This window comes from Bipolaris maydis, assembly GCF_028858645.1.
Source record: "Bipolaris maydis strain C4 unplaced genomic scaffold PSV08scaffold_6, whole genome shotgun sequence".
NCBI lineage: Eukaryota > Fungi > Ascomycota > Dothideomycetes > Pleosporales > Pleosporaceae > Bipolaris > Bipolaris maydis.
This window is the reverse complement of record NW_027093862.1, coordinates 827,358-850,106: the sequence shown is the minus strand read 5'-3', so window position 1 is coordinate 850,106 and position 22,749 is coordinate 827,358. Positions and strand designations below refer to the sequence as shown.

Genomic DNA, 22,749 nt, shown 5'->3' with positions numbered 1-22,749 from the left:
TACCTCTCCTCTCACCCGCAAGACCTCCTACTACCCTCCTCCACACTAGGCCACGAGCCTCACCTCGATTTAGATAGCCCCCTCCCCCACCTACACCAAATTGATAGCACTACGTAGTTACCTGTAGGCATAGCCTGCACGTCTTATATAGCCTACCAGCTGAGACAGGACGTTAATCAATAATAATAATAATAATAATAAACTACATACGTAGCACCGCGGCGTTGTATTGTATCGGCCCGTAACATCTGGGTAGGTAAGTAAACTAACTAGTTTACAATTTAGTTATCTTTTTTTTTATATCCCTTGAAGAAAAAAAAGTCCGGACACCGAAAGAGTGGGCTTTTATCTATCTCTATCTCTCGCATTACTCCGGCCCCCCCCGCCTCACCGATCATCGTATTCATGTCCTTCATGCATGGTGTTTTTGGTTTAAGACAAAAAGTTTAGCGGCGGTTTACTATCGGGCCTTGTTTCTTTTTCTCGTGTGTCGGGTATAGTAAATACTATAGCCGAGAGAGAGAGACAGAGCGAGTGAACCTTATCAGTGTGTTGGGAAATCGCTCGTTTTCCTTTTGTACGCTACGTTTATGCGAGTAAGTTGCATAACATGACGTATGTGTGTGTAACCCCACCCTCTTTTTCTTTGCTCGTGTAAGTAGTGTTAAAAAGAACCTTTCGTGGACCCGAAGACATCCGCTGGAGCGGGGCAGGGTAACAAGATGAGGTTAGAGGATTGTCGGCTTGGAAATATGGCGAGAGATGGGGGATCGTGGGGCACACGCATACGAAAAGATGCCTAATGGTTGTTGGCCCCGAGGCTGGTATAGTAGTGTGGTACTTTGTACATTGTGTACGAGAGAGTGTTACATTGCGTTGTATGCACTATGATTTCCTTGCACGCACGAGGCAAATGATGTGCAGTTGTTTTGCTCTTTACGAACTGGGAAGGCGGGGCCCTGCACCTAGTTACTCTTTGAGTCGAAGATGCATGTGCTCCAGAGTTCTTTGCTGTGTAAGTACGTAAGGGAGAGAGAGAGAGTACGTAGTTAGTATTCAAAATGTCTCTCTCGGGATTTGAAAAAAAAAGCCTTGGCAAAACCCGGAACTTTAGGGAGACTACACTACTAGTGAAACTGAATCTATCCGTCAATTCAAACGACATGGCGGTATTTTTTTTTTGAGCAGGGACAACGCTGCTTTTTTTTGGCTCTTACTTCGGGATTCGGGTCTGACATTGCTTACGTAGTGCAAAAGTGTAACAAATTGTTTAAATCGATATCGGAAGCTTGTCAGGATCAAACTAATCTTCACGCATGGCAGCCCTAGGATACCCTTTGTTGGTTGCCATATGCCAGGATCGGCACAGCACTCTGATCTTTCGGAAGGACTGCGTTTAAGATTATGCCTACAATGGCAGCGATAACAAACGGCGTTTCAACCGCGAGATTGATTCCCTGCTCGAATCCGATTAAGTTCTCATTTGGTCCGTTGTAGGCCAGAATCTGGGCAAACCAGTCAGGTTGGCAGATATCCATAAATCCGATACCAAGTGCGACGGCGAGAATGAAGCGGTCGCGGCGTGTCCACGAGATGAGTGCGAGGACGCGGATGCCCGCTACGGCAATGGTGCTGTAGAGGAAGACTTGCATACCACCGAGCACCGAAGGAGGCATAGAAGCAAAAACAGCCCCGAATTTAGCAACGACTCCCATGAGAACCAGAAACCCACTTGCTGCCCAACCTGCTCGACGAGACGCACAGCCTGTAAGCACTATAACACCATTGTTACCGGCTTGGCTGACCATCGGTGGACCGGTAGCAAGAGCACTGAGGAAGCTGCCAATGCCATCGCACAAGATACCGCCCTGGACTCTGCTGTTGAACACTATGCCCTCAATATCCACATCTGACAGCTCGGCCGTGGCCAGGATATCCGGGATGCAAGACACCGCTTGACACGCAAACATGATGATCATGGGTAAGACCAGTGCTCCATCGACAGACAGCTTGAACGTATGCACCCAGAGAAAGGTGCCTCGAGGCGCTCGATCCAGCTGCTCCGTAGACCAGTACCCCGTTGCGCCCGACACGGCGCAGCCAACCACCAAACCGATGACCACGGAAGCGGAGCGCATGAGCGGCGCACCCACAGCCTCTACAATTATGATAGTAGCAAACACGCTAAACCCCAGCCCTATCAGTTTCGGGTGCCCCCAAACCAGCGGTTTCGGCGCAGACACATCTGGACAAAGCGCGTAGAAGCCGTCGCCGTGATGGCAATTCGAGGACCCGCCCCAGTTCTGCAGCCCGTTGCCGACGAGATAAACGCCGATTAGCGTGAGCAGGGATCCGGTGATGAGTTTGGGGAAGACTTTGTTGAGGAGCTTGGGGGGCACAAAGGCCATTGCTATTTGGATCCACACGCAGCACAGCATGGTGCCTAGGCATGCGCCCCAGGCGTCTGGGCACGGTGCTTGTGTTCCGTCGGGCAGGACGGGACAAGTACCGGATTTGTAGCGTAGGGCGGCGTAGTTGAAGACGATGGGGAGGATGTCGAAGGTGGGTCCTACGACGCTCAGCAGACCGGTGCCGATGAAAAAGGGCGTTTTCGTAATGTGGAGGCGTGTCACTTGCAGGGCTGTTGCTAGGCCGGTGGTGATGAAAGCGGTGGAGACGAGGTACGTGGTCATGTCTGGATCGAACTTGAAGGCGCCCGAGGCAATGGCGAGGGGAGGGGAGACGATGGAGCCGATCATGGTGAGGGCGTGTTGGAGGCCGAGGAGGAGAGTTAATAGTATGGGGACACGGTCATTTAGGCCGTAGAATGGGGCTTTGTAGTTTTTGTATTTTTTGTTCAAGGGCCAGATATTGGGGGTGATAAGGTAGACGTAGTCCTTGGTGTTGTTAGCATTTGATATCCTGAGTAACGTCCATAGAAGATAAACTCACGTAGTTACCGATCCAACCGTCTTTTGTAGTAAATGAGTATTTGAGCTCTGCAAGCGTGTCTTGCCATCTTGTCGTTACAGTGCCTGCTTCGTGGCTGGTTACGGGCGAATATGGACCTGTTTCTTCGGCATACTTTGACTTTTGCTCCACGTCACTTGGAGGTTCCACGACCATGGCTGCTATCGGTTCAAGCTGAAGCGTCAGCTACGATTCCAAGTAGCTCTACGTAGATCTGGCAGACGCGATCGCGCTCCATGTATATACAACATGGTCCCTGCCATTGTCATTTCGTGGTACTAAGCCGGCAGCGCGCGTTTCCTATGATAGGCGTTCGTGAGTTCGCAGATCCCGCGATAGCCAATCCACTGGAGGCCCGCTATCAGAGGCAGCATAATACTCAATGAGCGCAAGAACTTTGTCGGCATGTCCTGTGAAGTAAGGTAGACAGTATGACGATAAGGGGATGCTATCATGTTAGCGTCGGCCGCCCCTTGTCACTTTTAGGCGAGCTGGCGGAAGCAGTGATTGGTATACACAGCACTGTACTCATGGTTAGAGGACAGCAGATACCCATATGTACAGAAACTGATTCACTAAACACATGGGCTATTTGGTTTCGGAACTCGCTCGTGATTCGTGGTTCTGTTCATATTCCAATCCACATACATCAACATCTCAAGGAAGAAGGCTGGCTACATTTAACACCTGACTTTACTGCAGATATCTCAACACTCCAAACAAACCCCAAATCTTGTCAAGGGAGCGATGTGTTCGATAAGCGCAGCTCCCAGACGACTATTAGTTCATACGACCATCATCACCGTCAACAAGAGCCGGGAAATCATCCTTGATGGCGCACTGCTTATCGAAAATGGCCATATCTCATCGATTGGAAAGACCGCGGATCTCGTGAAACAAGTGCAACCGGAAAGTAATCAAGATCTCGAAATAATAGATTGCACGAACAAAATCGTTATGCCTGGCCTGGTCAACACACACGCACATCTAGCACAGTCACTGTTACGGGGGCTCGCCGAGGATCTCCCACTTCACAACTGGCTTTGCGACGCAATTTGGCCGTTGGAAGCAAACTATGCCGAAGACGATGGCTACGTAGCGTCTATGTTGACGATAGCCGAGATGCTCAAGACAGGAACAACGTGTTTTCTCGAAGCCATGCTCACGCACAGAAGCGGGCTTGAGAACGTCGTTCGAGCTGTACAAGAGACGGGCATACGAGCTTGCTTAGTAGGTTTCGGAAAGATCAACCAAAGTCACTGAACAACTTACTGACAAACTTCCAAGGGAAAACTGATCAAGGTCGCTGAAACAAACGCAAATCTCAACATGAAGGACGCAAGAGATCGCGACGTCGACTCCATGTCTGTAGCTGCTGCACTTTCAGCCCACAAGAAACACCACAGCACCTGCAACGACCGCTTACACGTGTGGTTTGCCGCCGGCACACCTCGAGGCTCTCCAATGGCTGCACACACCTCGATAGGCGAGACAGCGCGAGCGCAAAACATCGGTATTACCATGCACTGCGCAGAAGCCCCAAAAGATCTGCCCATCTATCGGGACTACTACCAACGCAACCCCATGGAGTTTTGTCGCGATGCGTCGCTGACAGGTCCTAAAAGCGTATTTGCACATTGTGTGCATCTAGATCCAGCAGCTGGAGATTACGACATATTGCGTGAGAGCAACAGCTCTGTTTCGCACAATCCAACAAGCAATCTCAAGCTTGGCTCTGGAGTCGCGAGTATACCGGATATGGTCGCGAGTGGCGTCAATGTGGCATTGGGAACAGATGGCGCGCCTTGCAACAACACGTACGACATGTTCCAGGAGATGCATCTAGCGGCAATACTTCATGGCGGGGTGAGGCATCAGGCCGGTGTACTGAGTGCGTATGATGTCTTAGAATTTGCTACGATAAACGGTGCCAAAGCGTTGGGATTGGACAGCGAGATTGGCAGTTTAGAGATTGGGAAAAAGGCGGATGTTGTCGTTGTTGAACCGAGAGGCGTATCGAATGCCCCATGGGTTGCATCTGAGCAGAGTACCGGTGGAGTAGATCCAGTCACGGTGCTTGTTCACTCTTCAGGAGCCGATGTCGACACTGTGATAGTGGACGGCCAGGTCCTTGTCAGCAAGGGAGAATTGTTGCACATTGACGAAGATATAGTCATAGATAAAGCTAGGGATTCGATAGCAGGCATACGACAAAGAAGCGGCGTGGGTGCGAGAAACCACATGTCGTTGAAGTATATATAGACTCAAAACCGAAATGAAAGCAGATCATCGAAAAGACTGTGTCCTCCCAAAACTGTCTGCGGAGGCACCATATTCACAAAAGAGTCCCATGAAGCATCCCCCACATACTCGGGAACCTGGGCTGTTGGTGCAGAGGTGGGAATAGTCACTTGAAGATTTTGCGACATATTGCTGATGAAACTTTCCACATCCAACACGCGGGCCCGCTTCCTCGATGAGCAAGTTGTATCACTGGACTCTGCTGTTCGTGGTCGCTTTCTACTCCCAATCGTTCCACCCTCCCGGATCTCTCGTTGCAGCGCTGAAAGTAACTGAATACCACGCGAAGCGATCTTGCTCTCATCGAGACCCTTCAAGTAATCGATTGTGTCCGCAACAAGCTTCATGTGCTCCTCAACTTCTTTTTCGTCTGTGCTTCGATGCAACGCATCGAGGCTAAGAATGATGCCTGCTGCAATCGAGAACGCCTGCTCAATCCATAATATCGGGGCCCGCTCATCATTTTCTGATAGCGCTTCTTTCAGGATAGTCTTGGAAGCTGCAATGCATGTGCGGCGAGTAAATGAGAAGGCTGAATTAGTAAACGAAAGTCCCAAGAATTTTCGATGTATCATGATGATCTTGTGCGAAGCGCAAATGGCTAAGGATCGCCTTGCCCACCCTACATGGACCGGCCAGTCGTTGGATACGGGCGCGTTGGTTGATAAGAAGGTCGGCATACAGGCCGTGGCAAGCTTCCGCATTTTCTCGTCATACTGCAGTACCTTTTCATACTTTGTGAAAAGCGTATTGCAGTCAGCCGTAGCGTCTAGCAATTGTGGCATAAGTTTAGCAATATCATAACGGTAACTGCAATAACTTGCTTGGGTTGGTACAGACAAAAGCTCAGGTATCATGTCGTCGTCGTTGCAATTCAAAAGTTTTGCGTTCTGACAGAAGCGGGGGTTGAGTGAATAGGTTTCGGAAAACGGAATCTGAAACCAGTCTTGCGTACAGAGCTGGTTAAATACTCTTCGTCCCATTTCACGATGGCGAAGTTGCTGTTGGGAAACAGCAGCGGTTGTGCCCTCAGGGCCAAGGCGGTGCAGACCTAAGCTTTGCGCAATACGTCCGGCTGAAGCAAGCAAGACTGATTGGCTATTCGATTTGCCCAAAACGTGAGCCGCGATTGTCAGAGTGGCGATTGCTTGTACGGAATATATGGTGTGATTCTCGATGTAACATGCAATGTTGAGACATGTCACACTTGCTTCGTACCATCTTTTTGATAACGCTGTTTTTTCGGCTGATGAGAATCCCCATGATTGGTACACAGATGGGGGCGCACATGTGATGCTTCCAGTAATGATGGAAAATAAAAGTCCAAGCCACTGTAGGTTTAGGTTCTCATTGTGTACATTACTTTCGTACTCTGTGAAAAATAGATCCAAATCTTGATTGAATATCGTTGACGAGTAGGAGCAATGGTACCAGAGGATCGAGCTGTTGTGGTATTCGACAAGCTGCAAAAGATGTTCCTTGCTAGGAAGAAGAGCTTCTAGAATATCGAGCTGTGCGTCTCTACTAGCCTCGGTCATGGTGTTGGATGCGATTGCTGGGTCATCTTGCCCTACGCTGAACCGTCTCGGCCCACTGTTGTGCTCTGCCGATGACCCGTATTGGGCATCTTTCTTGCGACCCCATGCTAGGAACTCCAGGACAGTAGCCGTATCAGCAGCCTCAGAAGGTACATCGGCCGTGTTTTCTTGTAGAGGAGAAGTCGGTACATGATTATGTGTCGGACTCGATGAAGCATCTTCGGGATGTTGGAAGGGCGCTTCACTCAAAGATGCATCATGCCGTCTCCCTAGCTTGGATTCAAGTTCGCCTACACGTTCCATAATTGTACGCATGAAACCGTCGGATGCTGTTGGAACCCTTTGGGCTTGGTAAGCGGGAGGGGGTACCGATGGTATAGTTGAAGCATCCTCTCTTGTACAAAAGTTTGCGTAACCCCTAGTTGCGACTTAGCACCATATGTTGCAGAGAGAAATTCGGTCAATTGAGTTATTTTGTACAGCGACAACCAAGCACAAGTATCATCGTGAATGGTTTCAGCCTGCTGGCTCAAACGCAAGCCCTAATGTCTTAGTCTACAATGTGAAGAGAGGTGCTAACCTTTTGATGCAGGTACTGCAAGGCACATTCTTGTCGCACTTGATCTTCCTCCTATAACATTCTGTGCATGTCAATCGGGCCCTTTGCCCTTTGAAAGCGTTACCGTCGTCCATAGATGCTGATAACAGTCGATATCAGGTCGATAGTTAAGTTCGAGGGCGTTCCAAGACCTCAAAGACCTAACTGTTAGCATCACGTGGTAATAGTATGCGCATGCAGGACGTAGCAGCAGCAGGTGGACCAATGGGTCGACATGTTGAGATGGCATGGACGAGGAGCAGGGGGCGGCCGAGATGGCGGACGGCACTGAGGGTGGCCTTATCTACACCCAATCTAGTCTCGCATGCCCCACCCGCCCCAAGTGTGCACTGCTTATCGTTACACTTCCATCACTTGCCACCAACGGCGGCCGGGCTTAACGGCCGCACCGACCACGGCGATTTTGGGTTTGATGATCTTCGCCCGAGAAGCGTGCATTATGACGGATGTGAGAGGACATAAGAGTAAGTATGGTATGTGGTTGAAGGGAGGCTTGAAACTACAGCTCATCAGCATTGAATAATTTACATCATCAGCATTTCCTTATGGCGCCCACAAAATACATTGATCGTCCTGTGCCGACAATTTCGCTTCGTGATTTCGACTCACGGGTGAATGAGATCACCAAGGAGCTCATTGATGCCGCTGAAAACCATGGCTTCTTTTGCATTGTAGATCATGGAATCAGCCGTGACTCTATTGATCGCATCTTTGATCAGTCATCACGCTTCTTCAATCAGTCGGACGACGTAAAGTCAAGGGTACCCTTCTCTCCTCAGCACAACGCTGGATGGGAAAAGAACGCGCAGATAAGGCCTTCGACAGGGGCCGTTGATCGCAAAGAGTCGTACCAGATGCAATTTGGAGAGGCCATGAATGGTGAGTCATGATTGTAAATTTTATACTTTGTTGCAAATCTGATGGGTGAAAGGGCGCTGGCTGGATGAGGAGACATTACCAGGCTTTCAGACACAAGCGTTGGAGTTCATGCATCAAGCACAAGTGGTCAGCGAAAAGCTCATGAAGTGTTTTGCTAGAGGTCTGAAGTTCGAAGACGACTACTTTGTCAAAGCCCACGATGTCAGGAGACCAGAGTGTCAGACCGTTTGTCGGCTCCTACACTATTTTGAAACACCCAAAGTGCAAGACTCAACTGGGCAGGTATATCATAGGGCCGGTGCGCATGCTGACTGGGACTTTTTGACTTTGTTGTTTCAAAAAGCTGGTCAGTCGGGCCTTGAGATTTGCCCAGGAAGGGAAGTTTCGACTTCGTTTGGGTATGGCGACGCATGGACAAAGGTCGAGCCTGATGTTGAGAAGAATGCAATTGGTACGTTGATTTTTGGCTAGAAAATTAACATGGCGCTGAACTTCTATAGTATGCAATGTCGGCGACTTGCTCATGTCATGGTCTGATGACCGCTTCAAATCGACCTTTCATCGCGTCAAGGCACCATGTGAGCCAGACGACTACTATGGCGAGCGATACAGCATTGCTTTCTTCAACCAGCCATGCAAAGACGCCAAGATCCAAGGTCCATTGAAGAGATATCCAATGGTTACGGGCGAGGAGTTTACCAGGAATGCTATGAGTAGGAACTATCAAGCCATACAAGAGAAGCTGAAGAAGGAGAGAGAGTCTATACCCAAGGTTACAGAAATAAAGGCAGCAACAACACGTGTAGGCAGTACGGCATGAGGTACCATAGTGCAGAATGCAGCATTGACAGTTGTCATGCAGTCATTTTGCGGAGTTACTTCTGGTTGCACTAGTCGCCTTCACCCCTGCCTTGCTCCGTGTGTCCCCTCTCCTTACACGGTCTTGCTTTGCTGTATTCAAAGTATCTGCATCACCTGAATGGTAAACCATCTGAAAACTATTACGCTTGTTGATTCCTTTGCACTATCAAATCTTGAGTATTGTTCAAAAGTACGGCGACGAGCTAAGTTTGATGCAGCACGTGATGAGTATGCCAGGTCGATGCTGAGCAGACTAAGCAGACGGACGAAAAGCCCCATGGAAGTAATGCCTTAAATCCGAGTCGTCACATGATTCTACTCCTATCCTCTGTTGTTAAAGACAGTATACAACTGCTGACAAGGAAAACACATGACGAGTAGCTCCACGCAATTTGTCCGAATTTTTATGGCTTCACTAGTAAAGACGACTGTTAAATCAGGTCGAAAGTTTATCAAACCACTCCAAGATGTCCATAAAGAGAGAGAGGATGAAGAACAGACGTGCTGTGTAGGGTCACAATTCAGCATTCGATAAATCTCTGAAGACCTAACGCCATAAACCTGAAGGTACAAAGATTTCAATCCACAAACAAACTTGTTATGATTACCTGAGGAAGTTACACATCGTTCGTTCCGATACTTCGGTTCCAGTTACGCAGTTCTCAACGAGACCCAGGCATATTGAGCGATTATTCCGGTTCTGTCCAAAAACTATTGGCTCATTACTAGAGCATCTCGGGATCTAAATATGATAGCCAGTCAATTCTCCCAAGCCTTTCCTCCAATTCCAAATTTCACAGAAGAAAACGTTCCTGACCTCACGTCAAAAGTTTACATCGTCACCGGGGCCTCAGCAGGCGTGGGCAAAGAGCTCGCTCGTCTCTTACATATATAGCCGTAACGGCACAGTTTACGTTGCGGCACGTTCAGCAGAGAAAGCAAAGACTGCGATATCTTGGATCAAGGAACGCCATCCAAATGCAACTGGTCAGCTGCATTTCCTCAAGCTAGACCTCAATGATCCACGAGGGATCAAGTCTTCCGCCGAAGAGTTTCTGAACAAAGAAAAGAGATTGAATGTGCTTTTCAACAATGCCGGCGTTATGATGCCACCTCAGCGGAATAGTTCTAGGGTACGTAGTAGATGGTGCATGGGCCGTCCCGCTCTAAGCTTCAACCAAAGACTTCTCTACTATTCTTGATTTCCTAATGAGATGGAACCTATGACAGCCACAATAACATCGAAGGCAAAGAAATTGTCTATCAAATTTCCTGTTACAAAATCATGTAAACATTTAATGTGTAAGTAAGGGTCTAGAACCAGTCTTCGTCGCTCAATGGCCCCATAGTACTCACATCTTCAGCCTCATGCTCAGCGCCACCAAAAAGTCCAGACCAATAGGTGTGCCCCACCAACCTCAGCTCACGCACGTTGCTATCTATCGCCTCCACCAGCTTATCTAACGCAAAAAACTACGTAGCCAATTCAAGCTGTAAAAGCCGATAATGGGGGCTGAAAGTGCGGGGCTGAACCATTCTATCTGTTCAGATGTATTGAATGTCCTCTGCTAACATTGTGGCGCCCAGTAGCACTCAGACATGTTGTTCCATGCATATACCAAGACTTCACATACTAGCCTGCCGAGCTTCTGCATCCGCTCACTTCTCAGTAACTCTGACGATGCGCCTGTTCAGCCTTGCACCCTGTATATTATGCAGTGCCACCGCATCTATCCACACAATTTGTGTTTCTATTAGGCAACTAAGACACATTTTCAGGTTTCTCCGTGCGGTAGGCGATTCCTGTAGAGTAGGCGACGAATTAGAGTTGCTTTATTTTAGCCCCCATCTGCCCTACTGCAATGCGGGACGGGCATATCCTAATCTAAGGTCCGCGGCATGAGCTTACCACACCTTGGAGTAGGTTGCTGTAGCTTATCGTGCTTGGGAGCCAAGGCTTGGGAGCCAAGGCATGGAAGCCAGCTGAACAAAAGGCGAAAATCCAGTTCCCATATCAATACTGATGTTGAGCCATTTCCCCTTCTGAGTTTCTCATTTGAGCCTCTGCGTAGGGACGAATCTCCTCCATCTCAAATTTCCAATGGCGTACCAACATCTGCCCAAGAGTCAGCCTAACGTTGAGATTGAGCCAGTAAACGAGGGCTGCAACTCACCCTCGCCAACTCAACAACGGTATGGGCAAGACGATCGTAATTTTGAATACGATCATGCCAGCCCGGTATCTACAGTGGGAACACGAAATACCAAACATGTTGCACATTGGAGCACCTCTACAGAGGCCACCGCCGTCACCTCGGAAACATCCAGCCAGAGGTCTGGGGGCAAGCCCAAGTCTTCTCATGCTCGTACCTGGGCATTTGAGATGATGGCCATCTTCGTCGCTCTCGGAGCTGTTGGTGCTATCATTGGAGTCGTTTTCAAGTACAATGGGCGTGCTTTACCGGACTGGCCTCACGACATTACTCTGAACGCCCTCATCGCTTTGATGGCTACATGTGCCAACGCTACAATGTCCGTTTGCCTTTCGAGCGGAATCTCACAGGCAAAATGGATTCGCTTCAAGCAAAAGCCGAATCCACTCTCCGACATTGAGGTTTTTGACGAAGCCAGTCGTGGTTCCTGGGGGTCCCTTAAGTTACTCGTAACGGGTAGAGGAGGGTAAGTCAATTTGCTTCATACATTAGCTTCGTATGACTGACACGTCTGTTTCTCAGATTGCTTGGGTCTTTTGGAGCCATCGTTGCTATCGTTGGTCTAGCACTTGGGCCCTTCGCACAGCAGATAGCGACGTACAAGATGCGAATCGTCGAAAGCGATGTCGGTGCTATCATCCCTAGAGCCGTCAACTACACTGGTGCATTGCCGGGTAACACAAGCAGTAGTAAGTCTCTCCGGAAAATATCATCAGCCAGTCTACTAACACGTTATAGCTGGTTTTGTACCAATACTTCCCTTGAAAGCTGCAGTTTACAACGGCCTGTTCGCAGAGAACAATAGACCAGCAGCATCTCTAAAATTTCAATGCTCGAGTGGTAACTGCGCGTGGAAGCCCTTCGAGTCACTCGCTGTTTGCCACGAATGCACCGACATCACACCCCTCATGACGCGATACTGTCCACCAGAGATAAGCGACTCAGCCAACATATCCTCATGTGGCTGGCAAGTACCTCAAGGAGCGCTGCTTAACACCAGCTCCGATGTATTCAGCATGACTTCATTCATCCCATCCGCGTACGGCGACATGTCTCACTCCACCTTTATCAAGCTCATCTTCATGGGTACAGAGCACCAGGACACCCCCCGAGTCCTCAACCCCTGGGCCACACAGTGCACACTGCAAGCCTGCGTTAACACAATATCAGCATCAGTAGTAAACGGTACGCATCAAGAAAACATCACGCACTCCGTAATGAACCACACAGTCCTCGACATGAGCTCTCCAGACCCAGAGGCCGACTACGGTATTTACATCCAAGGTAACTCCAAGGACCCTGCATATCTCCTTGGCATGGGTGCCCTCCTGAGTATCCGCGGCTGGTTCGGCGCAATCTTCACAAACGGTTCTGCGACCCGGACCACCAGCGACTTCACCCGCAGCATCACCGACCCTGATCGCGCTGTTGTTGTTAATCTCACAGTCGGTATTGCATCAGGAGAAACCTTCTTTGACACGGATATCCTGACCGCGTTTTACTGGAACTACTACGAGTACACTAATGGACTTGACATGCTCATGAGCGACCTGGCGATATCCATGACCACGGCATTCCGCAGCTTCATGGGCGCCGTGCCTACGGCCGGGAAGTCCATGACGGTCGAGTCGTATGTGCATGTTCGATGGGGCTTCGCAGTGCTGCCCATTACTGCTGTTCTGGCTACTCTTGTCTTCTTGCTGGCTTCCATGACCATGACGCATACGTCCGATACACAGGCCTGGAAGACGAGCGCGCTGGTGTCGTTGTTCCATGGTTTGGATCACCAGACAAAAGACAGGTTCAGTGGCAAGGGCAGCTTGAGCGCGAAAAAGAAACAAGCAAAGGCTGTGAAGGTGCAGTTGCAGACTGACGATCGGAACGAGATCTTGTTGCGGGCTGAGAAGGCGCAGTGCTAATTTTGTAGAGATTTGTTACTGTTTGATGATTTCTTTTGTATAAAGTCTATCTACGCTTTTTGTTGGCTCTACAATCTAAACACTGCTTTCGCTTTCAATGTCTTTGCTCTTTCTTCCCTCGCTGCTGACATCACTTTCCGTGTCGCTAAGCAAACCATCCCAAGCTTCATCTTGCACACTGTCTGCCTCATCCTGCCTCCCAGCACCCTGCTCAACCTTGACATTCACGAACAAGATCCACAGCCCAATGTCGTAGATTATTCTACACGTACCCGATGCCAAGAAAGCTACCCAGAAGTTGTCACTGCCAGCGAGCAGACCAGTGATTGACGGTCCCACGCTCATAGCCAGGGTACGCACCATACTTGTGATACCCATAGCACCTGTGCGCTCCTCGGGTTTGACGACTGCAGCAATAAAGGCTGTACGCGGGGCTTGATCCATGCTGTTGAGAGCGGCGCGGAAAAGCATCAGCCCGATTGTCCATGCAGGCTTTGTGGGCACAGGGATGAAAACAATGGATAACGACGAAGGGAGATGCGTAAAGACCATGGTGTTGATGAGTCCAATCCGTTTGGCTAGTGGCCCAGCGAAAACAGCGCCGACTGCGCAAAGGAATTGTGAGGCTGATGTGATGTCTCCGAGTGTAGCTTTAGAGACGCTAAACTTGCGGTCGACGTAGTAGTTCATGAGCGAGTAGGGTGTCATTCCATCCGATAAGCTGTCGACAGCAAGGAGGATCCAGAGCTTGTACAAGATCGATCGCGTGGTTTTGGAGATTTGACTGAAATAACTTTTTTTCTTAGGCGATTGTGGGACTCGGATATTTTCCTGTCTCCTCGAGGGTTCGCCGCCATGATCGAATCCGTCTGTTGTACTCGGCGTCATTGCTTCCAGAAGCATTTCTCCCTCTTCTCCGTCACCACTAGCTCTCCTTCGCTCTTTCATCTCGGCAAGTTTCTCGCCAGCAGCCTCGCATCTGCTGCTCAATCCCAGACACAATATACTGCCAAGCGCACCAAAGGCAGCGTACCCCCAGAACAAAGCATGGTATGCTTTGGTAGCGTTGCCGCTGCTCTTCTCAAAAGCATTTACCATTCGCCCTGCAACCTCGGCTCCTATAGCACCAGCCATTGTGGTCGCCGTCACATACCACGACAAAACGTCACTTCTTGTCTTCTCGTTCGTCAATCCACTGAGTATGCTCTCTTCGACCGCCCTGAAAGGCCCGCAGTCGGCTCCAGTAACGGAAATAATGCCAAAGACTGCCGCGATTAAGAGGATCCAGAAATTTTCGGAAAGAGCAAACGTGACACCTGAGCAAGCCATCATCACGCTGCCCATAAACAAGATTCTTCTTCTCCCTAGCTTGTCCGCCACCAAGGTAAGTAGCAAGGAGAGCATAACATCGCCAAGTAACGTCAAGGTCATAAAAGCCCCGATTCTTGAATCAGGAAAATCGAGCGAGGCGAAGAACAGGGCCAGGACAAGACTGGGAATGCCAGCAGTAAACATGCGCAAGGAGCGCAGTGTAATGATAATATAGGCATCTCTTCCCGTTGCATTGAGTGATTGGATACCGAGGAAGCTCGCAATTCGTGATACGAAGACGGGAGCCATAGTGGCGATATACGACGGATAGTGTCGGAATAGAAAGCTCTGGGTCGACTCACTCGTGGATGATGGAATACGCAGTTCCAACAGCCACGAAATGGTAAATCAAGAGAAGATAGAGAAGAAAAAGAAAAAGAGGAAGAGTTGCAGCCTACAAAAGACAGGTGATGGCCTGCATGGTTAGTGGGGACGTTAAACCCGTCGCGGGTTTAAGCGTAGTAGTCGCAACAGTCCCCATCTTTATAAGTGACTCATTGGCGCGTTGCATGGGAGGCCTAGCCCACAGCTTCTAGATTCCGGTGGAGGAAGACGACACCCGGCAGTCTTGCCGATGTTCGCTGCGCGGCCGAGATGTTGCAAGTGCAAGAAGGATCCTTTCCCCCACTTTGGAAAACGTGGGGGTGGGGTAGTACGTCATGGTTCGCACGTGATCTGCACCTTCTCTCACTTGTATGCATTGGCGTTTCTTATTGCACGAAATATCTCACTTCTGTTACTCTACTCGCATCATGCATCAGCTAACGAATAGTATGAATAAAATGGATTTACAGCGACGGGTGAACCAATGCCACCTTTCAGGCTGCACGCGACCAGTCTAAGAAGCCCGCAAATATCGCAACAATACTCGAGACTATCTCTCACCTATGACAGACTTGCGGTGAAGATCGTTTTCTTTACATGTGAAACACCTTGACTAAAACCTTCCTCTTTTACCTTCTACTTCCTATGTAGCCGTGCAGGAACAAATACTTTGCTCTCGACCGATATCTCTGTCCACACTTCTAACATCTAACACCACAACCGAAGAGTCAGCCAAACAAGGCGCTTCCCCTCGGGTCCGATTACGAATCCATTGTTCAAGATGACAACGAAGAGCGGTACATTCGAGGACAACTTTGCTCGGCGGATGCCTTTGGAACTCAAGCACATGGTCTTCAAGTGGGCAGTCAGCAACAACGTCGACAACGGTGGCGTCACGGACATCGAGGTCGAACTTGCGCATGACAACAAGCAGTCACTCAAGTCACCAGCTCTAGACCTTCTGGCATCACTGGCGCAGCGGTACCCAGCGGATGTCTACAAAGAAGCAGCAGAGTATCTTACTACACGGTGGTTTCGGTGGGTCTTCATCAGCCACAAGGAGCCGCACAATTCTCTCCTCGCCGCCTTCTACAAACAAGTTCCATTCGACATCCGAAAGCGCATCAAGCATATCTACTTACGAAAACTTCGAGTCACAAGTCTTATCCACCGAGAAAAATTTCCCGTAAAGTATGGCCATCTAATGCCGTTACGACTGCCCAAACTTCCAGATTACTCTGACTATCTCCAACGTCTCGATGGGGAGTGATCACGAAAAAAATCTCAGGTGTGCCTAGCACTTGTCGAGGATATCCCAAAAGGCATAACCTTATTGTCGCTCATGCTACCATCTATCAAAAGTCTCGATGTAGGTCTCGACATCTTTGACTATTTGCTCGAAATCCGGATTGGTGGATGCGCGCTTGATTTCCTGATCAGGCAATTCCGTGAGGAACCAATTGTCTTCTCAATATATGCCGCATATTCGGCCGCTATTTTGCCACTCAAGAAGCTGAGAAGGATATCCAATATTGATATGCGAGTTGTCTGGGACAACCACTTTAACCAGGACATCGACTCTGCCACAAAAGTCGAAGAAAAAGAAAAGCTTCAAGAGCTCCTTTTCAATTTCTTACGCGAAGAGATTCCCGCAAAGTCCATCACGAGCTGTGTTCAGAAGTAGGCACCCGTGGCTTGGTATGGTGGACAGTCGGTATTTGACTGTGAAAGTAGTGGACAGACACAGCTTGTAGGAGCCTAATATCATATATACATGCCGTGTGGCCGGCTTCTGTAATTAGGCTTGACGGAACATACAAACTTTGATTCCAAAATAAACCACCCCAACTTGATTCATTTTGCATAAATTTGACATGATCTTTCTCTTCTCTTGATGTACAACCGCCGAGATGAAGTGACTCGCCTGCCCATCTCTGAACACCCAGCGGACTATACTTGAGGGGCCTTGTTGTATCGTACGGACACCTGACCGGACGCACTCTGATTAAACTTTTCGAGGTTTTCAGGACTAGAGTCTGAATTGGGCAATAATTCAAGGGAAAATATATATCATCGGCAAATTATAATTTGGATTCGCAGAAATGACAGAAAGCAGTACCTTTTGCCCTATTGCAATTTCCTACTGAAGAAAGAAGACCAGATTCGCCATGGTAAAATCAGTTTTGGTTGCATAATTTTGAAGATGCCAGTACCTTGGAAGATGAAGGACATGTGTCGCTCCAGTTCCCAACCACCGGATTCATGATACCCTTCATCACGACCGTGCCATGAGGCTGCTCATACGAGATACCATCCGGTTTCGTAGCTGTAGGGAATACCGACCCTATTCAGATTCCCATGTCAGTCCCTATCTGTATTGATGCATTATGTTTAGGACTTACTAATGGCGGAGATGTCACCAGTACTACTCAAGTACTTCCTACTCAAATTCGAAGTCTAAGATCATCTTAGAGGAGAGGGTTCCTATCTGGCGGCGTATCCTATTTTCTATTCGTTGTCTGTCAAATGTGTAGATTTTTGGATCGCGACAAATGCAGAAAACCAGTTTCTTCAGACCAGGAAGATACATTGATGATTTCAATATGAAGAAAAGCCAATCCATGGCTTCCAATAGGTATGCAACAGGGTATGGCATAGAACACTCGAATCGGAGGGAAGTAATCTGGCGACGCTGATAACACTTGAAGGTGCTTAAGCATGCCTCTGGTTGAAGAGGGTCCGCGATGAGGAATGTGTTTTGTCGCAGTGGAATACTAGCTGCTTCTGCATAGATCTGACGGCATACTCGTAGAAGACTGACTTCGCTAGGATCCCCTCGCGGATACGTGCGTCGACCGTATACTTTTCGGGGCTTTATTTCATACAATCTTCGGCCGAGCGCAAATTCCCATATCATGTTGCGGACCTGTATATTTAGTATCCGTTACATATTTGGGTGGCGAGTAGCTCCTTACCTCAGCCGGGAGACGAAGTAGAGGCGACTGCTGGTTGGCTTTGACACTGGAAGATATTAGTTCCCTCCTGCAAAATCCAGTCATGATGTCCTTACATGTCCTTCTCTCCACCCTTGGGTGTGACGTTGAGCATACCATTCCTGAAGGTGTGGTATCCACGCGCCGGCCTCTTCACGACTTTGTCTTTGCTCTGCTTGTCAGTGGGAGACTTCTTCGCTTTCGGGGCCTTGTCGTTGGCAGCAGGCTTTTGAGGCGCCATGGTGATGTCGAGAGTGACTGGTTGACGAGGAAAGTCGTGTTCGGGATATAAGTAGAGAGTAGAAGGCTGAAGAGTTAAGTGAGACTGTTGCAGCGTAGAAAAGCACGACAAAACCTTCGCAGGAAATCAGGTTCAACTAGCGCAGTTCTGTGGGCGGGGAGCAAACACAGTGATAGTGAGTGTGAAGGAGTGAACATATCTTTTGGTGATAAGGCATTAACAAATAACTATTCAATCACATCCCAGTGGAACGGCAAGGTAATAGAAGCCTTTCACAACGCCCATATTGTATAGAACTATCGTAGCAGAAGCCCACGTCTTCACTGCAACCACACCTTCACCTATGCTCGCCACTCGAATCAAAATTACGAAAGGGAAGCTAGCCCCTAGCCTTCATGTCAGTACATTATTGCGCATAATATACTCAGCAGTGAAAGCGACGTAGAAGTGCTCAGAGAGAAGATTGTAAACTCGCCATTGACAGCGCCAAACGAGTCAAGAGTTCAGGCCGCAAGTAGTCTTTCACTCTCGTCTCAAGCGTGGCACCATCTCCGCCTAAGGATGACGATAACGAAGTTTCATCATTGCACAAGGGGTAAAGAAAAATGGGACACTTACATGAGGACTTCAGTATGTGGACTATAAGCTTGGTTGCGCAAGAGCATTGAAGCAATGCTGTTGAAAGCAGATAGCCGTGATGGAGGATGGACCAAGACGAGTAACCATAACTGCAAGAGTTGTCTGGTTCAATAATCTAAATCCAGGGTGTCGTCCTTTTGCACATCCGGCCCATTCGCCTGGTGCCATGGATCCCACTCATCACTCTCATCATCACTGTAATCACTGCCTGGACCATTGCGACCACTCCTTCGTCTCGGCAGGCCCTTCTGCAGCCTAACCTCTTTTCTCCTCTTCGCATATCTGTCTCTCTTCCTCTTGGCCTTAGCTTTGCTCTTCGCACTGGTTGTGGCCCATTGCTGCTTGTTTGCTTGCCCCGACTCCTTGGACTGAGCCTGTTGCAAATCATCCGCCACATGCGAAGACCCTTCTTGCGTTGGGCTGGCAACATCTGGAGACAGCTTTTCGGCAGTAGATTTACAGTCAGAAGATTCACCGTTCTCTTTCTGTAATCGCCGTTTGCGAAGGATGGCCTGGATCTCTGAGTGTCGGAACATGGCAATTTGCTCATCGGTCAGAGTGCGCTTGGTCCCGTCGGGGTAGTAGCCGAGTCCATCGTCCTCTTCATCATAATACTCTTCAGACACCTCCGGCTCGTGATGTACACCGTAGAGAATATGCTCAGGCGTTGACGCGTGGGGAAAGTGTTGCGTGTGAAAGGCAAGGAGATCGTCCTAATCTTGTAAGTACTGTCTTAAGGGCCTTCGCATATCGATCGTACTCACAACTCTGACCGTTGGAATTTGCAACTCCATAATTTTTGATCGTCTGCTTGGATAGACGGGTCGAACAGCGACGCGCTCAAAGGCGCGGAATTTCACGTTGGCCGAGACATGAGTGCAAGGAGAAGAGGAATCAGTCCCCGAGCTCGAAAAGAGGGCCGACGATCATTCGCGTGAGCACGAGGTCTTGGCTTCACCGCGGCATGACGTGTGTGCTGCCCACGCCAACCGCCGCGCTCACAAACACCCTCCAGCAACACCCTAATGCACCCCGCTTAAGCCACCATGAAATCCGGATCTTTCTTCGCATACCCTCTTGCTACCATCTCTCTGATCTTTGCTTGCTCTGCGGAGTCTCGCCCGTTCGACAGCATCGTCAACTCGCTCCACATCCTGACTGAGCAATCACCGCTTCGCGACTACATCATGGGCAAACCAGAGGGACAGGTCTCAACTGGCGTCATCATATCCGATGTCATCGGAAACACACAGGAGATTGCCATCTTCAGCGGCCTGACAAGGGACGTCGACACCGTAGCCGGACGGTTAGACGACGCAGCGCAGAACGCCACTGTACTCGCTCCCCACAACAGCGTCATGCGCGACTTGAAGAGGAAGCCGTGGGAAGACCCAGAAGACTACAACAAACTAGGCGCCGAAGCCTACCAGGGCGCTAGCGGAGAAGACCGCGCGAAGAGCAACCTCGAGCGCTTCATCCAGCGACACATTATCCCCGAAAGTCCGTGGGAAGAGGGCAAGAAGATCAAGACACTTGCCGGCAACGAGATCTGGTGGGAGTCCAAGGACGGCCAAAAGAAGGTAAGCATACCCATGCCCGCAAGTACAGTAGTCTGCATTGCATTCGGAGTTGCCCCACCAGACCGCAGGCGGCCATTCGCGTCTCGGCTCAACTGCCCACGAACATATTCGATGCAGTTTCTAAAACTTCCATCAAACAACCAAAACAATTGGTGAGATGGCCGAGTTGGTTATGGCGCCAGGTTAAGGTCTTCTTAACATCATATTCCTGGTCACGAAAGTGGCGTGGGTTCGAGTCCCACTCTCATCAGCATTCGTCTGGCTTCAGTCAGATACCCCAGGTTCTTTTTTTTCTTGGATTGTTTCTCTTTGGCCACATCGGGATGTACTTCTATCCTGCTTTTCTTTGTGGTGTTGCCAAAGGTTGCGTTCCAATGCTTTTTTTTTCTTTGCCAAGCACTGCCAGATTCCGAGCTAATTGAATCCTGCAGATCCAGCCCGCCAACGTCGAAATCAAGAGTATCGCCGACAAAGTTGCCAACGGTGAAGTCTGGGTGCTTGGAGGATCTCTCGCTTAGATGTTTCGCTCTATGAATCAAGGCTGGCCCGTGATGGTAGGCAGAAGAATACTCTTTTTTCTTTCCTTCAATTGCAATGTTAGTATAGATCAAGTATAGAAGTCCCGAGGATTAACTATATCATGAACACTGGAATATTCCCCCATGTCCGTCCACTTTCCAAACTTACTTCAGTTCTTCTTCTCATCTTCCAGATACTCATTCTAGAACATGTACTCTAAGCTATCACTTCAGAATGTATACGAAGTATCATTGCTATTATGTATTTATCTTACAATCACCCAGTTTTGCCTTGACTGAGTAGGCTCGACCTCCTATATCTCATATTTCGAACTCTTAGGCATTATCTATAGCATCGGTGTCTCCTCCCTTTCTCCAATGATGTTAAGGAATGCAGTGTGAACATGTTCCGTCAGATCACTAGCCTGTAGCGATCTGCCCTTCTCCTTGAACGCCAACTTGGAGCACTCTCTTGTGATACACGAGCCACCATATGCTGCAAGAGCCAACGTCTCGCTCCTTGACATCTCAGTTCCAATATCCCACAGCTTGTCGTGGTATGCCTTCCTGTAGGCCAGCAGAGTCGCCAAACTACCAGTCAGAGTATCGCCCTGGCCACCCGAGCGCTTCAAGCCGCCCTCGCCGTCGGAGACCAGGGTATGCGAACCATTGGAAATGTAGTCCTTGGCGCCTTTCTGGATAATCGTAACACCACCAAAAGCCTTTGATAGCTTAGAGCACAGTTCTGAAGGATCGCCTTCGTCAACGTTGACGCCCTTTGCCTTGGCCAGTCTCCCAAATTCCACAACGTTGGGCGTGAGGATACACTCTTTGCAGCCTTCGACGAGTTCAGGCCTCGTCTGTGCAAGGTACAGACCATCTGCATCTAGTACAAACGGAATGCCCTGCTTCCTAGCCTCTTCAATCACCCTTGCGCATGTGTCTTGCATGAGCTTGTCGCGACCAAGCCCAGGACCTATTACAACAACGTGGAGCCGCGATAGCATCCCAACAACTTCTGCGCTTACACTGTCGGCGCTCTCGGATTGCGCAAGGTTCTTAGATTGCCGCATGTACGGGTGTACCATGAGGTTAGGAGAGTAGGTCTTGATGACGGCGCCTGCTCCCGGCTCGCATATGACGTGAGACTAAAGTAGCGTCAGCAGATCTCCTCATATGAGTGTTTCTAGGAGATAGCACCATATCGCAACCCAATTTTGCAGAGGCCATGGCGGAGAAGTAGGGTGCGCCAGTGTAATCTTCACTGCCACCAATGACTGCTACACGACCCAATTGACCTGGAGAGATGAATTAGACACGCATTCTAGAACCCAGAGTAGTCTCCATACCCTTGTGGAAGCTCTCGAGCATAGGCGGTACCATGTTGTACACCTTCTTGAGAAGGTCTTTTCTTGATGCGCCGGCCATTTTGGAACACTTCGGAATTATTAGGTTTGAATATCAAGCAGGAAGAACACGAGGGGATCTATGAAGATTCTGTGGTAAGAACGATGTTGTACGCTTTCCGCATGGTTTTGTTATGGAGCTCAACGCATAGGGACGTCATAATGATGGTGGGGCATTGACGCGACGCGCCACATCTAGCAACTACGCAAACGGGACGCATAGCAAAGAGGAACATCTGGGACAGCATAGCCGGCCGCGTACTCACATGAGCATACTAAGGAACACGGATACTGGGGCTGGAAAGTATTGGGATTTATTGTTTAATTTGCAAAGACATGTTTGTACTCCACTAACTACCCTTCGGTAAAGAGCCGCC

General features: G+C 49.2%; 12 protein-coding genes and 1 non-coding gene across 13 annotated transcripts; 7 read left to right on the top strand and 6 right to left on the bottom strand.

Moving 5' to 3' along the window:
- Nucleotides 1–1,183: 1,183 nt before the first annotated feature.
- Nucleotides 1,184–3,210, bottom strand: PSV08DRAFT_361764 (permease family-domain-containing protein). The gene is made up of 2 exons (XM_014225938.1): nt 2,953–3,210; nt 1,184–2,897 (listed from the first exon to the last, which is right to left on the bottom strand). Exons 1-2 carry the CDS (start codon nt 3,124–3,126, stop codon nt 1,326–1,328), a joined length of 1,746 nt encoding a protein of 581 aa, XP_014081413.1. The 5' UTR covers nt 3,127–3,210; the 3' UTR covers nt 1,184–1,325.
- Nucleotides 3,211–3,717: 507 nt separating this feature from the next.
- On the top strand, nt 3,718–5,232 carry PSV08DRAFT_222154 (uncharacterized protein; the record flags this gene model as incomplete). The annotated part of the gene is made up of 2 exons (XM_014225937.1): nt 3,718–4,200; nt 4,258–5,232. The coding sequence occupies 2 exons, from the start codon at nt 3,718–3,720 to the stop codon at nt 5,230–5,232; spliced, it is 1,458 nt and encodes a 485-aa protein (XP_014081412.1).
- Nucleotides 5,233–5,234: 2 nt separating this feature from the next.
- PSV08DRAFT_222152 (uncharacterized protein) lies at nt 5,235–7,522 on the bottom strand (the record flags this gene model as incomplete). The annotated part of the gene is made up of 2 exons (XM_014225936.1): nt 7,390–7,522; nt 5,235–7,227 (listed from the first exon to the last, which is right to left on the bottom strand). Exons 1-2 carry the CDS (start codon nt 7,500–7,502, stop codon nt 5,235–5,237), a joined length of 2,106 nt encoding a protein of 701 aa, XP_014081411.1. The 5' UTR covers nt 7,503–7,522.
- A 265-nt stretch (nt 7,523–7,787) lies between these two features.
- PSV08DRAFT_201414 (uncharacterized protein) lies at nt 7,788–9,321 on the top strand. The gene is made up of 3 exons (XM_014225935.2): nt 7,788–8,307; nt 8,360–8,758; nt 8,808–9,321. Exons 1-3 carry the CDS (start codon nt 7,974–7,976, stop codon nt 9,125–9,127), a joined length of 1,053 nt encoding a protein of 350 aa, XP_014081410.1. The 5' UTR covers nt 7,788–7,973; the 3' UTR covers nt 9,128–9,321.
- A 1,948-nt stretch (nt 9,322–11,269) lies between these two features.
- PSV08DRAFT_361760 (uncharacterized protein) lies at nt 11,270–13,589 on the top strand (the record flags this gene model as incomplete). Its single annotated transcript, XM_014225933.1, has 3 exons — nt 11,270–11,847; nt 11,904–12,070; nt 12,120–13,589. The coding sequence occupies 3 exons, from the start codon at nt 11,270–11,272 to the stop codon at nt 13,298–13,300; spliced, it is 1,926 nt and encodes a 641-aa protein (XP_014081408.1). The 3' UTR covers nt 13,301–13,589.
- PSV08DRAFT_39705 (major facilitator superfamily domain-containing protein) lies at nt 13,345–15,025 on the bottom strand. The gene has a single exon (XM_014225932.2). It carries the CDS (start codon nt 14,918–14,920, stop codon nt 13,376–13,378), a length of 1,545 nt encoding a protein of 514 aa, XP_014081407.1. The 5' UTR covers nt 14,921–15,025; the 3' UTR covers nt 13,345–13,375.
- Nucleotides 15,026–15,642: 617 nt separating this feature from the next.
- Nucleotides 15,643–16,265, top strand: PSV08DRAFT_361758 (uncharacterized protein; the record flags this gene model as incomplete). Its single annotated transcript, XM_066093014.1, has 1 exon — nt 15,643–16,265. The coding sequence occupies exon 1, from the start codon at nt 15,777–15,779 to the stop codon at nt 16,263–16,265; it is 489 nt and encodes a 162-aa protein (XP_065949208.1). The 5' UTR covers nt 15,643–15,776.
- Nucleotides 16,266–16,337: 72 nt separating this feature from the next.
- Nucleotides 16,338–16,857, top strand: PSV08DRAFT_361757 (uncharacterized protein; the record flags this gene model as incomplete). The annotated part of the gene is made up of 1 exon (XM_014225931.2): nt 16,338–16,857. One exon carries the CDS (start codon nt 16,338–16,340, stop codon nt 16,677–16,679), a length of 342 nt encoding a protein of 113 aa, XP_014081406.2. The 3' UTR covers nt 16,680–16,857.
- A 578-nt stretch (nt 16,858–17,435) lies between these two features.
- Nucleotides 17,436–18,229, bottom strand: PSV08DRAFT_350937 (uncharacterized protein; the record flags this gene model as incomplete). Its single annotated transcript, XM_066092838.1, has 3 exons — nt 17,436–17,921; nt 17,971–18,016; nt 18,066–18,229. The coding sequence occupies 3 exons, from the start codon at nt 18,227–18,229 to the stop codon at nt 17,436–17,438; spliced, it is 696 nt and encodes a 231-aa protein (XP_065949207.1).
- Nucleotides 18,230–18,894: 665 nt separating this feature from the next.
- Nucleotides 18,895–19,746, bottom strand: PSV08DRAFT_293382 (uncharacterized protein). The gene is made up of 2 exons (XM_014225929.2): nt 19,633–19,746; nt 18,895–19,581 (listed from the first exon to the last, which is right to left on the bottom strand). The coding sequence occupies exons 1-2, from the start codon at nt 19,660–19,662 to the stop codon at nt 18,976–18,978; spliced, it is 636 nt and encodes a 211-aa protein (XP_014081404.1). The 5' UTR covers nt 19,663–19,746; the 3' UTR covers nt 18,895–18,975.
- Nucleotides 19,747–19,876: 130 nt separating this feature from the next.
- Nucleotides 19,877–21,117, top strand: PSV08DRAFT_39696 (uncharacterized protein). Its single transcript, XM_014225928.2, has 2 exons — nt 19,877–20,448; nt 20,880–21,117. The coding sequence occupies exons 1-2, from the start codon at nt 19,915–19,917 to the stop codon at nt 20,964–20,966; spliced, it is 621 nt and encodes a 206-aa protein (XP_014081403.1). The 5' UTR covers nt 19,877–19,914; the 3' UTR covers nt 20,967–21,117.
- PSV08DRAFT_t31 lies at nt 20,600–20,698 on the top strand. Its single transcript has one exon. It is a non-coding gene; the product is annotated as a tRNA-Leu (tRNA).
- A 78-nt stretch (nt 21,118–21,195) lies between the features above and the next one.
- On the bottom strand, nt 21,196–22,520 carry PSV08DRAFT_293369 (Ribokinase-like protein). The gene is made up of 3 exons (XM_014225927.1): nt 22,316–22,520; nt 22,167–22,264; nt 21,196–22,114 (listed from the first exon to the last, which is right to left on the bottom strand). The coding sequence occupies exons 1-3, from the start codon at nt 22,392–22,394 to the stop codon at nt 21,314–21,316; spliced, it is 978 nt and encodes a 325-aa protein (XP_014081402.1). The 5' UTR covers nt 22,395–22,520; the 3' UTR covers nt 21,196–21,313.
- Between the last annotated feature and the right edge of the window lie 229 nt (nt 22,521–22,749).